The sequence below is a fragment of the Pinus tabuliformis genome, chromosome 5_2, assembly GCF_031772625.1.
Source record: "Pinus tabuliformis cultivar Carrire ecotype Pingquan chromosome 5_2, CPIR1, whole genome shotgun sequence".
Taxonomy (NCBI): Eukaryota; Viridiplantae; Streptophyta; class Pinopsida; order Pinales; family Pinaceae; genus Pinus; species Pinus tabuliformis.
Genome location: NC_142306.1, coordinates 424829261 through 424843175, shown reverse-complemented (window position 1 = coordinate 424843175; position 13915 = coordinate 424829261). Strand labels below are relative to the sequence as shown.

General features: G+C 36.9%; 1 protein-coding gene across 1 annotated transcript; it reads left to right on the top strand.

Moving 5' to 3' along the window:
- Window positions 1-4064: 4064 nt before the first annotated feature.
- Window positions 4065-5125, top strand: LOC149159413 (expansin-B16-like). Its single transcript, XM_089434298.1, has 4 exons — window positions 4065-4188; window positions 4286-4562; window positions 4673-4802; window positions 4928-5125. The coding sequence occupies exons 1-4, from the start codon at window positions 4065-4067 to the stop codon at window positions 5123-5125; spliced, it is 729 nt and encodes a 242-aa protein (XP_089290424.1).
- Window positions 5126-13915: the final 8790 nt, after the last annotated feature.

Sequence of the window (13915 nt, the reverse complement as noted above, 5' to 3'; positions counted from 1 at the left end):
TCCTTTCGGTGACTTTAGTTTTGTGTCTAAATTCACGAACAGCTACGACCAACTTATCAGAAAGAATAGTGGCCCAATCCATAATTGTACTATTGATAGCCGCTTCCATTAAGGGAACCATGTCAATCTCAATATTAACGGAGTCATGTAATCCCCACAATCTACACATCATAATCCCCGCATAGCAATAGGGAGAAGCCAAAGAAACGTTGGAGTACTTACCCGAACTTTCATGCTTGTGCTTGGCTGGGTTCTGCCTCCAATCTCGGAGGGGTTCGGATGGTGATTCATTTTCTTTTGCGAATTTCTCCACGAAGGTTCTGTTGTAGACTAGCTCCGGTTCAGGCAGATGATACATTCGCCTTAGGTCATCAGGCTTGAATGACCCGAAAATCCTTCCGTCCCTTGTATGGAAAGTTCTATCAGTGATAGGGATTTCTTCAATTGCCCAGCGCACCACATCTGTGTAAGGGAGCACCTGCTCTCTGGCCGCTATTCTGTGTAAAAAGGAGTCGGCCAAGTCTTTGAGCGTTGCATCAGACTTCCTTAGTACATCAACACTAGCCGTTCTCACTGTCACTTGTGGTTGCTCGGCCTCCAACAGATTATATGTGCCCTGCCATGTGGTCCTAGCAAGACCAGCGCACGTAGTGTCCGAGATTAGGCCTTTCTTTGAAATTGTAGCAGCTTGACCTGCAACAGGTGTTGTAGTGGAAACAGAGCTCCTCTTATTTTTCTTCCCCATCATATTCAGGCTTTTCTCCACAAACGAACTCTACACAAATGCAAGAGAAATCGTAACACGAGAAATAATGAAGACAAAGCATAATGTGAAAGATATATATCACTTGAAGCGTGGCGATATTAATTTTCAAGAAGTGGCTGCGGATCCAATCACTGGTAAGAGATCGCATATGCATTAATGGTGTTTTTAAGGCCTGCTACTCATTAAATGACCATTACACTGTTATTCGGTTGAATGACCTCCTAACGCGTGCAACATATATGATAATGCCTTAGACGCAAGTATTCGTTTAAACGAAGGGGCAAAGTTATTAAATACGCATGCATTACCTTATCCCTGCTTTAACGGCATCTTGAAATCTGCTCTTTATCAACCGGATTTAAATATAACTTTAAGGCTTAAAGCAATCACTTTTTGAAAATGCCGATTACCGATGAACAATGTCGCATCGCATCGGGGAAAGAGTTACATTATCGTTTGAAAGTAGTCCCAGCGAACGCCGATAGCGATATCGCATCGGGGAAAGACGTGAGTGCCTTATGGGAGTGCATAGGATACTGCCGACGGCCGATAGCGATATCACATCGGGTCGGGGTTTAAAACTTAAAGCGTTTTCCCACAAGAGGCAGTGCCGATAGCCGATCGCCGATATCGCGTTGCATCGGGGTATAAGATATGTGCTTTTTTTTTTATGTATGCATTGAATACCGTCGATCGCCGATAGCGATATCGCATCGGCAAAGACCAAAGTGCCATTTAAATGCGTCTCTTTTGGTATTGCGATATGCGATCTTGCGATCGCTTTATCGCAATAACCAAAGATTGTTTTATTTTGGAAACATTGTTATTCGAAAAAAGGCTTTAATTCTTAAAGACATTTGATTATCATACTTTTTTCGAACAAATTCATTGATACCAATTAATTTTTTTTTTAAAAGGGACCCATTTCATATAATTGATTGTTATGAATAGAGATGATACGAAATGGGGGGTTGTTGTAGGGCACAACACCACCTAGGAGTAAGTCCTTCATCACTTAGACCTAAGCCACATTTTTCATATTCATGGAGTCTAAGTGGCCCCATGCTCTATTGTTGGGCTTGCTTTACAACAGTAATGTATTTTATCAGTGTGATTTCATACCTACATAATTAGGCTATGTGGATTCAAAGAATATAAACATAAGTATAATGGCCTAAAACACAGGCGCATGGGCATGTGGGCACGAAAAGAATCCTTAAATCATGATGCTAAACATGATATGTACATCACACACTGAGGGGTCATCATAAAGGTGTTACACAAAATATAAGATTTTATCTTATATTACTTTAGAGCAATAGTTTTGATTTTAACATAAACAAATAAGAAAAGTTTAAAATTAATGAGTATTAAATTAAATACAATTAAAATCAATTCAATTAAAAAGTTACTAATTTTTAAAGTAATTCAGTATTTTAATAAATTTCATTTACTTAACTAATCACATTGTGACTCAAACATAGATGTTATCTAAATTAGTATTATGGGTCGGTCCATAAAATATTTCATTTACGTAATTAAAGATATCACTCAACAACTATCAAGAAATTGCATAAAACGACCAAAAAGAAGAGTTACCTAACTATACAATTTCTTGATACTTGATGTATGATATATTTAATTAAGTAATTAAAAGACATTATGGATTGAGCCACACTATTAATTAAGTAAATAAAATATATTATTGAATAATAAATATAATTATTTAAGTAAAAAAATGTTATAACAATAAATTAGAAAATGGAAAAAATATATAAAACAACATTGCAATATATTACAAATATCAACATTTAATATCATATATTTATATTTACATTAAAATTTATTGTTATATTATTTTAATTCATATATATATATATAAATCTATTATTAGTTGATTATTTGAAATAGTATGTATTATGTATTAATTATTACTTATTTGAAATAAATATATAATATTCTAATAGTTCATATTTAAGTTTTTATATTTATATAGCTTTTCGTTAAACTATGCATAATTTTATATTAAAATGTAATAAACTCATAGGAAGTTTTTTTAGGGGAATGAAGTTATGGTGGGGCATAATTCAAAACTTTAAATGAAATGAAATAATAATATAATATAATTTAAAAGGATTAAATATTAATAATAATAGATTGAATATTGAGATATTGTCAAACTCTAAGACAGGGACACGTATGGAGCTGTTAAATAAATAGATAAAATAGACGATGACCTAGTCTAACTAATAGATAAAATTGCTTTTTGGCCTAAATAAAATAATACAATCTTTAGCAAGATTATGATTTCTTGTTGTTTAAAGTACATTTTTAAATTAAATGCATAAATGGATTAAGCACACCCAAAAAGCCCAGAGGCACTCCATCTTTGCAAATAAAAAAATAAACTTATAATTTAAAAAAATCTATATAGTAGTTTGAAAAAAATTGACAAGAAATAATGCTTGGAGAAGAGATCATTTTGTCTATTAGTTGAAGTAAGCTTCAATATATTGATAATAATAGATTGAATATTGAGATATTGTCAAACTCTAATATTGAGATATTGTTGTTTAAAGTACACTTTAAAATTAAATGCATAAATGGATTAAGCACATCCAAAAAGCCCAAGACACTCCATCTTTGCAAATAAAAAATTAAACTTATAATTTAAAAAAATCTATATGATATTTTGAGAAAAATTGACGAGAAATAATGCTTGGAAAAAAGATCATTTTGTCTATTAGTTGAAGTAAGCTTCAATTAAATATTTGCTGAGTAATGAATATTATTACATAAATGAATAATAAAATAAATAAATAAAAATGAATAAAATGAATATTTATTTATACAAAACCGAAATTTTATTATATTTTAATGAACTTGCCCTCGTACATTATCATTATATTATATTATAATATAATAATGGTTTACATTAATTATAATATAATTATAATTCACACTTTAAGTATACATAAAAAAATAGTTTAAATGAAATAAAGTAATAAATATAATATAATTTCAAAATATAAAATATTGATAATAATTAGTTCACACTTTACATATGCCCAGAAACTAGACTAAATGAAATAAAATAATGAATATAATAATATATTGGAGAAAATGGAGAAACTGTCAAAACCCTAAAACGAAGTAGTTGCCAATTTTTTTTACTATAAATGTAGAAGAGGTTTAGGGGTTGTGGTACACTGTAGTTTCGGTTTAGGGGTTGTGGTACACTGTAGTTTCTCTAAGTCCAATAGAAGAGTTTATGTTGTGCGCTTAGTTTGCTTCGAAAATGAGACTCTCTTTTAGTTATGTGATCACACTTGTAATTCTATGCAAATGGGTGGCTGTGAGTAATGGCTGGCAGCCAGCCACTGCAACTTGGTACGGCAATCTTCATGGATTCGGGAGTGACGGTAATTGCAATATTGCATTGTAGTATTAGTATTATATTATATACAAATTGGAATGAAAGAGAAAATGAAATTGATTTCTAATTTTGTTGCACTGCAGGAGGCGCATGTGGATTCAGAGGCATAGTGAAAGGATCCCCTTTCAATTCAAAAATAGCCGCAGGAAGTTCAGTCCTGTTCAAAGGCGGACAAGGCTGTGGAGTTTGTTCTGGAAAGCCGGTGACTGTGGTGATCACTGATGAATGTCCAGGTGGCGGAGTCTGCGGAGGTGGCAAAACACACTTTGATCTCAGTGGTGCCTCCTTTGACAGCATTGCAGCTCCCGGTAAAGATGCAGACCTCCGTAACATTGGAATCGTGCCTATATCATTCCAACGGTATTTTATATCTACTCTACTGAATTAACCCCCCATCAATAACAATTTGGCCCACTTATAATTTCAATTGTTTTTACATAAAACACACTTGCTTTTTGTTGGTTATGCAGGGTGCCTTGCCAATACTCGGGGATGAATGTTGCCTTCCACGTTGACGCAGGAGCCAATAATTTCTATTTCGTAGTATTTATTCAATATCAAGCAGGAGATGGGGATCTTGCAGCAGTTGAGCTACAACAGGTATTCTGCACATATATATACCCAAGTTTTATGATATATACACAGATTCATACTTTGTGTATATATACGATCAGAAAGAGATTTATATATATGATCTCCATTTTTTTTATTTGATTTTGATGCAGGCAAACTCTAAATCGTGGCAAAAGATGACACATAAATGGGGTGTAAACTGGGTTCTCAATAGCCGTAACCCTCTCCAAGCACCTTTCTCTATTCGATTGACCTCTCTTTCCGGCAAGAAAACGCTCACGGCAAACAACGTTATCCCGAAAAATTGGCAACCCACTGCTACATACAAATCGAATGTCAACTATCACTAAGGGTCAATTGCACCCACTGCTATCACTCTATGAGAGGCATGCCGCACACTCGTTGATATTTTTGTTTCTTTGTCAAGAAATTTTGTGTATATCATTAGCAACAGTGCTCTACTCCCTTCGAGTGTAAGAGTCCGTTGTTATTTCTAATGTATGAGTTCTAGTCTTGATCTAGATGTGTTGAAGTCAGTAATTCATGTCTTATATATGTAATCTCTGTGATCAATAAAAATATCTAAGTGTGATTTATTGTGTGCAATAAATCTCTCTATTTTATAGCATGGTATCAGAGTTAATTCTGACTTGACTCCTTCATGAGGAAAATGTGAGAGAGCCTTGAATTTTATTCCTCTGTAAATAAATACGAGATCGTGTTGTGTAGATCTATGAACTGTGTTTGAGGCAAATTGGATTTCAGAGTAAATTGTGTTGGGCTTTACAGATCTTTGTGCTTGTTTTTTCATCCATATGCAACAATAAACTAGCCTCTAGAATGATTCTCTTTCTACCCGTGAGCCACCGGGAAGAAGAAGATAAAGGTCAAATTCGTGGAGCTATGCATGTTTTGCATCGGTTGCAAATATTAATGCGAGCTCGACCAAACACTGGGGAGAATGGAAATGAAAATAAAACCAATGAAATGGTGCAATGTATTTTGTATGGAAAGTAATCCTCCACCCCAAATTCACCCAAGTCAAGAAACACACACAGTCCCATATGTTGTAGCGAATGGTAAAGGATGATATCCAATGACTCCTTCATATCAATGCCTGCACATTGTCACTGTTGGAGATAGATCTGTGCAGAAGATGACATAATCGGCAGATCTGTAGTAGAAACTTGTCATTGGGACAAGGTCGTGCTTGTAGAGTGGCGATTAGTCCTAGATCGTGTACCGTGATTCCTTGTGGCATAAACTTGTGGATCATTCATTCATTTTACTGAGATAGGGAATGGTGTGAAAGCTTGGAGAGAGCCAAAGCTGCTGTTGGAATATGAAAGGTTGATTTGAAAAAAAATTATATTCTTCACATTTGTTTTTAAAAGACAACAATATGAATTCGGCGGATTTCGAGCTTTATTTTAAAGGACAAGCCTTTTTATTTAAATTGTTTGACTCGTTCAATTAATATGGATGTGAGTCTTATTCACAATTAAGTTATAATTTCAATTTTTTTTGGGAAGTATTCATGTGGAAAAAGTTTTTTCTTTAGAAGTTTATCTCCACATGGAGAAAGTATTCGTCCTTTTTCTAAAGTGAAGCCCTTTAATGTATTAAATATATATAAAATGATTTTTAAATTTTTTAAGGATTTGGGTATAATAAATTGATGGAGTGTTGATTTAAGAAAAGTAAAAGTGTGTGGACTTCAACTATCACATTCAAATCGGGTCGTTGGTAGCTAAATATATGAGTCAATGCCGTAGAGGTTTCATCGGCCAACTCCATATTCAGATTAGCATTGTTATATTTATTTAAAAAAATAAAAAAAATATTGGTGGAATTTTTTATGGTGTTGTTTTATTGAGTTGTAGTGTGCTATTGTTCAAGTGTAGTGTGATATTCAAATGACGAAGAACCACAAATAATATGCCAACTATTCAACAAACTAATGTGACCCATCGTGCTTCGGGAGCATTAGTCACATGCAGTTCTTAACAAGGTCAAGATGGTGTGACCCATCGTGCTCTAGGAGCATCAATACATGTTATTTTATAAGGGCAGGTTCTAGAATTGTCTATTGAAGACATTTTGTACCCAGAATGCTATCATAGATAACTCGTGAATATAGAGAGAGGCCATATATTCAAAAATGGTGGTAGTTTCATAGGATGGTTTAGTATTGAGACTGACCCGTTTCACTCTAGGAGGTTGAGAAGCGCCAATTTTGGAAAGCACGTCAACGATGGTCTAAAGCGGTTATTTCTTAAATGGATCAAGTGGGAAGCTTTAAAGAGTGGTGAAGAAAAGTGCAAAAATCGAGATATTTCATAGTGGATATGAGTGCTAGTAATGACCATATCAAACAAATCTGACAAAGATTTATTTATTGTTGTAATGTGTTTTTAATGTTTTCCATGTAAGCATTAAGGGAGGGTGTTGGAAGTAATGATTCCATGTTCTGTGTAGTTGTCATTAGGAGTTAAGAGGAATCAATCTAGAAGTTGTTGTTTCCAATGTATGAGTTGTGTCGAAGTTAGTAATTTATGTCTCTTATATATGTAACCTTTCTGATCAACAAAAATATCTAAGTGTGATTTGTTGTGTGTAATCAATTGCTCTCTGTTCTCTCTCTATTTTATAGCAGATGGATGAAAAATAATATAATGATCTAATCCATATCAACTTCATCAATATGGATGGAAAATACATAATTATCCAATATACATCACCCATAATTCATAACACTAACTTCTTCATGATTGTAGGTTTCCTAGGCATCTATCATACTTCTAGTCCTCATGTTAATTATGCTCCTATAGGAAACTACTAGACTTATTCTAATTTATTGAGATATTTTTTATCCCAAAAGAAAAACACAGTTTGAAAAGTGTATTCTCCTCCTCAATAGACTTTTATTGGCTACTTGTTTTCTCAAATATGATATCTAGGTTCCACGTCATGGCTCATGAGTTTTTAGCCAATTTTGCGTAATTTTCTTTCTTCTAATACAACATCTTTCTAGTATTTTCTTAAAACGTGATGTGTCCAAATTCCAATTATGTCTCCATGATTATGTTTTCTTTTCCACGATATTTCTATTGATTGCTTATATTTCCTAATTTGAGCACTAGTTGTAGAGTTTCATATCTTGGAAGTAAATTGATACCTGATTTTCCCCTTATACTATTTATATCATAACATCCTCATACTGATTCCATTTTTGAATTGTAATATCTCATTGGTAAGCCTTCTTTAAGATTTTTCATTTAAAATCAAAACACATTTTCATACCATTGGAAGATTCTAAAAATATACAAATTTTTATGTTGTCTTAGCACTCTTAACAAGTTAAAATTACTTGTAAATATACTTTGTAATTGTCATATAGTTATATGTATAGTCTCTCTGTGCTCCTCTTTTTTAATTAACAAGGACTGGCGTAGGTATATCGCCAGTCCTTGTTAATTAAAAAAGAGGAGCACAGAGATATTTATGCTTGGTGGGACTACATCTTCATCATGTCCAATATATCACCCCGATCGTGGCAAGGAATTGAACCGGTGACTTCACGTCAAGGAGTGCCTTAATAGGGCATGCAATCATCGTCTATCCAAGATCCTGTGGACTATATATAAATAATTATAATTTTCATATATCTATGTAGATAGTCTATTTTTTATCCTCCTTTTTAATTGACAAGTACAAATAAAGTTCATAGCAATGGTATTAAAGTTATAGAAATTAAAAGTAGAATGTGTAAAAGTATAAGACTCTAATGGGAAGCTATAGAGATTACAAAGGATGGGAAGCGAAAAGGAAAGAATAAAAAAATGGGGGTAGAAAAGAGGAAAGAAAAAGAAATGAGGGTGGGGGGGGGGGATGATTTCAGAGGAGGAGAGGAGAGGAGAGGTAAAGAAGGACCACGAAGTGAAAGGGAGTTGTTTTAAAGGTTAGTTTTTATGGAAATCAGTCATGCCCACTTGGTTTGTAACCTATCTTCCTCCACATTCAAACTCAACTTCCCCATAGAACTACCACCTAATTGTCCATGTCACAATATGAAAATTTTCAAAATTTCAAAATTTTATAATTCATCTTTTATCAATAAAATTTATTTTTCTAGAATTTTAATCTACCCAAAATTGACAACTCTTGTGCTATAATTAACTCATTACATCACTAATTTTGATCTCATTACCCTTGATTTGACTCTTATATCTTTCATCTTTTGTGGATTGTGTTATAGACATTTTTGTGCCTTACAGCATTGAGCATGAAATGTCCATAATCTAAGGGATCCAAAGTCCCTAAACATGTTGTTCCTACCCGTAGAGGAACAAGGCTAACAAACCACAGCAATTCACAGAAGTTCTCCACCTGAAACTGCTAAAAAACAAGTCAATTCAGGATCATGTCAACTGCTCCATTGACCATCTGCGCTGAATGTCAGTGGCTCCACTGTCTACCTGCGTTGAATGTCAACTCCAACACTAGCTACCTGCGCTGAGCGAGTTTGGACATGTGGCAGACTCATTCCTCAAGGTGTCAGAAGCCAGGAAGCTTCCAAAATGACACTTGCCTCAGGGAATTCGACTGGTGATGAGTAAGAGGTTCCAAATCTCCAAGTGGAAGTAAGAACCTCCAAGTGGACTCAAGAACTAATAGAGGGAGAGGACACTAGTCAGATCTCAAGCTGACTCATCCTCTCTCCAAACATCTATATATGGATCTCTTCTCCATGAGATCTGGAGGCTGGAATTTTGTTATTGCAAAGAATTGCTGTTGGTTTGAGACTGGAATCATTGGGTGCTTAATGCTTTGAAGGGGCTGAAGATAGGAATTCCAATCGCTGGGAAGGAGATGCTGGATTGGAGCCCTCTGGGTTGTATCTCTTCCTGAACCTTGTTATTCATCAATAAAGCTATCTTGGTTTCTCCTATATGCTGATGTATTTTGATGTATAAATGTATTAGTGTATTTGGTTTATTTCTAATCCTAAACTAGTTATGAATGTGAACATCTGTCTTTGTGTAGTGTTCTTCTCTTGTCTCAAGTAGTTGTTCTCTTGTCGCAAGTAGCTGTTCTCTTGTGATCTTGCAGGAAGCTGTAGCTAGATAAGCAAGAAGGCAAGTAGCTGTGAACACCCAAAGAGAAGGGAGATTGGATCGAGGGACAAACGGAAGACACCGGTAAGTCTTTGATCTCTCTTCTTTCACATTTCATAAAGGAAGAAACCAGTGTAGCTGTACTCGTTTGTTGCTAAGGCACTGTCACACCTTAGGTGGATAGGATCGTCCTGCATAGGCATTTTTCCCCATAACAAATTGGCGACTCCACTGGGGAGGATTTGTTTATTCATTTTATTTGTGTTTCCATCATTTGTTTACTTCATAGACTTGACAGCAACAATCGAACTGCATCTTTCCCAGATGCAAAGTAGAAAGTTGCTGCTTTGATCCAGTTGCTGGACTTGTCTATGATCTGAACAATGGATTCACAAATGATTTAATGATCCTTGTGATAGATCTTAGTAGCTTTCAAAGCATCCCTTTGATTATACCTTGCTTGTGTTTCTGATTTGGCCTGAAACTGTTGATTTTTGAGAAATTTGTGACCCAGAACCCAGGAGAAACGAGAGTTTCTCCTTCAGCGCAACTGCTGTGAAGGCAGTCTGCATTTCAACGCAGGTCCCGTGAAGGCTACCTGCGCTGAATGTCAAATCCTCAGTGTTGAGGTTGCGCTGAACCAATTTGGCCTTGTGCAGCTGGGGTTCTCTGTTCTCTGTTGCCCTGTTTTGATCTCTGTTTTTGCAGCCTTTAACCAGCATAGGTACCAGTCAGATAACTCCTTTTCTTTGCTTAGATTCCACCTCCTTTTGTACAAAAAGACTGTGAGTGTTTTTATGTGTTTGTGGCGTCATTTACAGTTTTCCTTTGCATGAGTAAAGTAGTCATCCTGTAGCCTTTGATTCAGATCTGATTGATTGTGATCTTAGAAGAGAGTTCATTGGCTATTTGCAGATTGACTAGAGATTTACTTTTGCTTATTGGTTTGAATTTGTCTCTTTTAAGTGTCAAAACGAATCTTTATTTCGAAAATCATTAAGTGTTGTAATCTCTTCTATCTTCTCTGATTTCGAAAAAGTGAACTTGTTTGTATTGATCATTTAAAAGCAAATTCAAAGTTGTACAAAAAGCTTTCTTTGTAGGCATCAATACTAAGAAAGATGAAAACAAACACCTGCATTGTGCATTTTGCATTTAATAGTTTGCATGTTGGATTTAGGAAAAGTGCATTAGAGTGTGTTGATTGCTCTTTGAGAAAAGATGGTGTCTTTCTTTTCCCTTAGTAGCTAGGATTTTCAAAGTTGAAAAGATATAAAGCTTGCTTATCATCTTTAGACTGCATTTAGGAATTTGTATCGTACATCTCGTGGTGAACCTTGAAAGGAAAACTTTAAAAAGATCAACCTAAAATAAACTGAATGAACTTAACAACGCTTTGTAACATAATGCACAACATAGAGGTCTAGGCTAGAGACGTGTTCCGGCGTCGTTAAGCCTAGTGACTGTCGATCTCGTGGAATGTGGGTGATTCCTCCTAAGGGACGATAGTGCTAGTACGGATTGTGCTCCCACGTACCGTCACATATATATTGGGAGACCCCTATAGGCATATATCCTTTATCCTTAGGAAGCCGTGTCGGCTGCCCTACTGATCGCAATGCAGTGAACACAGCATTCACGAAGATCGACCGCCCGTACCTTAAAAAGTATTCTGCGGTTTTGCGAAAAGTTTGGCACACCCTCTGCCTAGAACTCCAGAGCAGTTTCTTTTGGCCCTTTTCAGACTCTATAACAGGAAAAATTCCATCCGAGCATTTGTCACTTCGGGCTTGTTAAAACATCGAAGGAGACTAGAGTCATCTTTAGCTTTTTCTCGACTCTTTAAAACTGAAAAAGCAAGTTGTGTCTAAAGCATCGTTAAAATTTATTTTAAACGGAACAATCACCCTTTAATTCCTGCATTGATCTTTAGGTTGAAAGATGGAGCACACCAACCAAGGAATTCCCCTTGGTGGAAATCCTAGTCCCTTCTCCTCTTGGGGAAATGTTGGTGCGCCCCACATGGCCACATTGTCGCTTCCAGGACTGACAATTGGCGTGCCAGTCTAGCTCTTTTCAACCAATGTCGTTCAGAACGTCACCATTCCTGAACAATCGAGTCAATAGTCAGACCAGACCAGAGTCGCCCACCAGCCTTCTACTTCATCTTCCTCTCCTCCTTCCTCTTCGCTTGACGGAACTGGTAAAACCAAAAACCAGGCTCCTAAGGAGAAGAAAGAGAAGAAGAAGAAAGAAAAGAAGAAGAAGGAGCCAAAGGCGACTGGGGGCAAACGAGAGTCGTCTGACAAAAATCCACACACAGCACTGACCATGCCTAAATCGCCATGCGTCATATGCAAGGGAGACCACTTCCATAGAGATTTTCCCTGTATCCCTCGAATACTAAGGGACTGGTCTCCCCGTTTGCACAATTCGGTAGCATCAACCTCTGATAGCCATGTTGATTGATCACCGTCAACTAGTGAAAGTGAAGCCACAGGACAGAGAGGGAAATCTAGATTTCCCTGTAAACTGTGTGAAGGCGATCACGCCATCCATGTTGTCCCTTCTTAGACGAGGCTAAAAGAGTTCTGGAAGATCGCCTGATTTTACGAGCGCAACTTCCTCCTGGATATCAAAAACTCCTGCCAAGTCCTTCACTAGTTGAGAACCCGGCTGACCCGCCTAGGTGGTCATCCGAAGCACCTATCATTGAAGATGAACCGTCTAGATCCATGCCTGACGAAAGTCAACAGGTTGATATGGCAGTTGACCTGGTTTTGGCTTCAGAGGCTCTATCTTCGAATGATACCATCACAGAGGAGAATAAAGACGACACCGTTCAAATTCTCTTCATCAAAACTGACTTTGATGAACAAGGGGGCAATGCCCCCATTCCTTTATCGCAGGAAGGAAGTTCATCAGAACGATATCCGGCCGTATATTCGGTCCCACCACCAAGCAACCTGGTTGTGTCCTTTGACTGGAACCAACTAGGCAGACCCCGATTGCCAGCAAGCATACCATTTAGAATTATCGTTCAAATATACAGAATGGTAATGGCTGGCACTATCATTGATGTGGGGGCATCTGTGAGTATCCTTTCCTCTATTGCTTGGAAAGCGCTTGGTTCGCCAGCGCTTTTACCTGAAATGAGAAATCTATCAGGTTTTGATAAAGGAACCAGTCGACCTTTAGGGATCCTCCCCAATGTGCCTATAACATTGAAAGGGAAGACCGTTCAAATGAACGTGATGGTCGTTCAAGGACCCTTGGATTATAACCTACTCCTTGGACGAGACTATATATATTGCATGGGAGCTATAGTCTCCTCACTCTTTAGAGTAATGTGTTTTTCGCATGAAGGAAGAGTGGTCAAGCTCGTGGACCAACTTTCATTTCCCAGATCACGCATCGCAAATAGTCACATACCATCCCTAAATGGTCTATTCACACAAGAAGTGTCTCAACCCACGGTCCGTCCTCCTAATGAGCGCGAGTAATCCGGGAGGATATGACTGGAACCCAGGGGGCATGCGTCCTGGCCTGCTTCGGCAGGAAAACTTTGGGAATAGGGTAGGTTTCCGCAGGAGAATATGACTGGTCCGTACCCCATCCGTGGTTGGAAGAGGGGTTGTTCTGGAATAAGATTCTCTTGTCAAAGTTATGTGAGAGGGCGAGTCTCGTCACTCACCTTTTTTTATCTCGGTAGACATCGTCGAAGAAGTGTTTTGTTGAAAGAATAACAGAACAATCTTTGGGTAGCCTGAAAGAGGTAGGCCTCTCCCGGTAAAACAAATGTTTTATCTGCAAATTGGGGGGTAACCTTGAAATCATACTTTATACCTGGGGGCATGCAAACCTTTTGGAGTGCAAGCAAAGAGCGGTTATTTATCTGTTTTTTTTTGGGTTAGCTGTTTCCTAACTTGCATAAAGAAAGGATGCGGAGCAAAGTTTAGTGAGATGAAGCTCCATAAAAAATAGAATCTTGATGAGACACTCTTATCATATGACTGGGTAATC

Bases quoted from the DNA above. Each gene is read 5' to 3' on its own strand.
- LOC149159413 (XM_089434298.1), top strand. From the start codon at position 4,065: ATGAGACTCTCTTTTAGTTATGTGATCACACTTGTAATTCTATGCAAA. The intron at 4,563-4,672 runs GTATTTTATATC...TTGGTTATGCAG, and splicing joins GTGCCTATATCATTCCAACG to GGTGCCTTGCCAATACTCGG. The intron at 4,803-4,927 runs GTATTCTGCACA...ATTTTGATGCAG, and splicing joins CAGCAGTTGAGCTACAACAG to GCAAACTCTAAATCGTGGCA.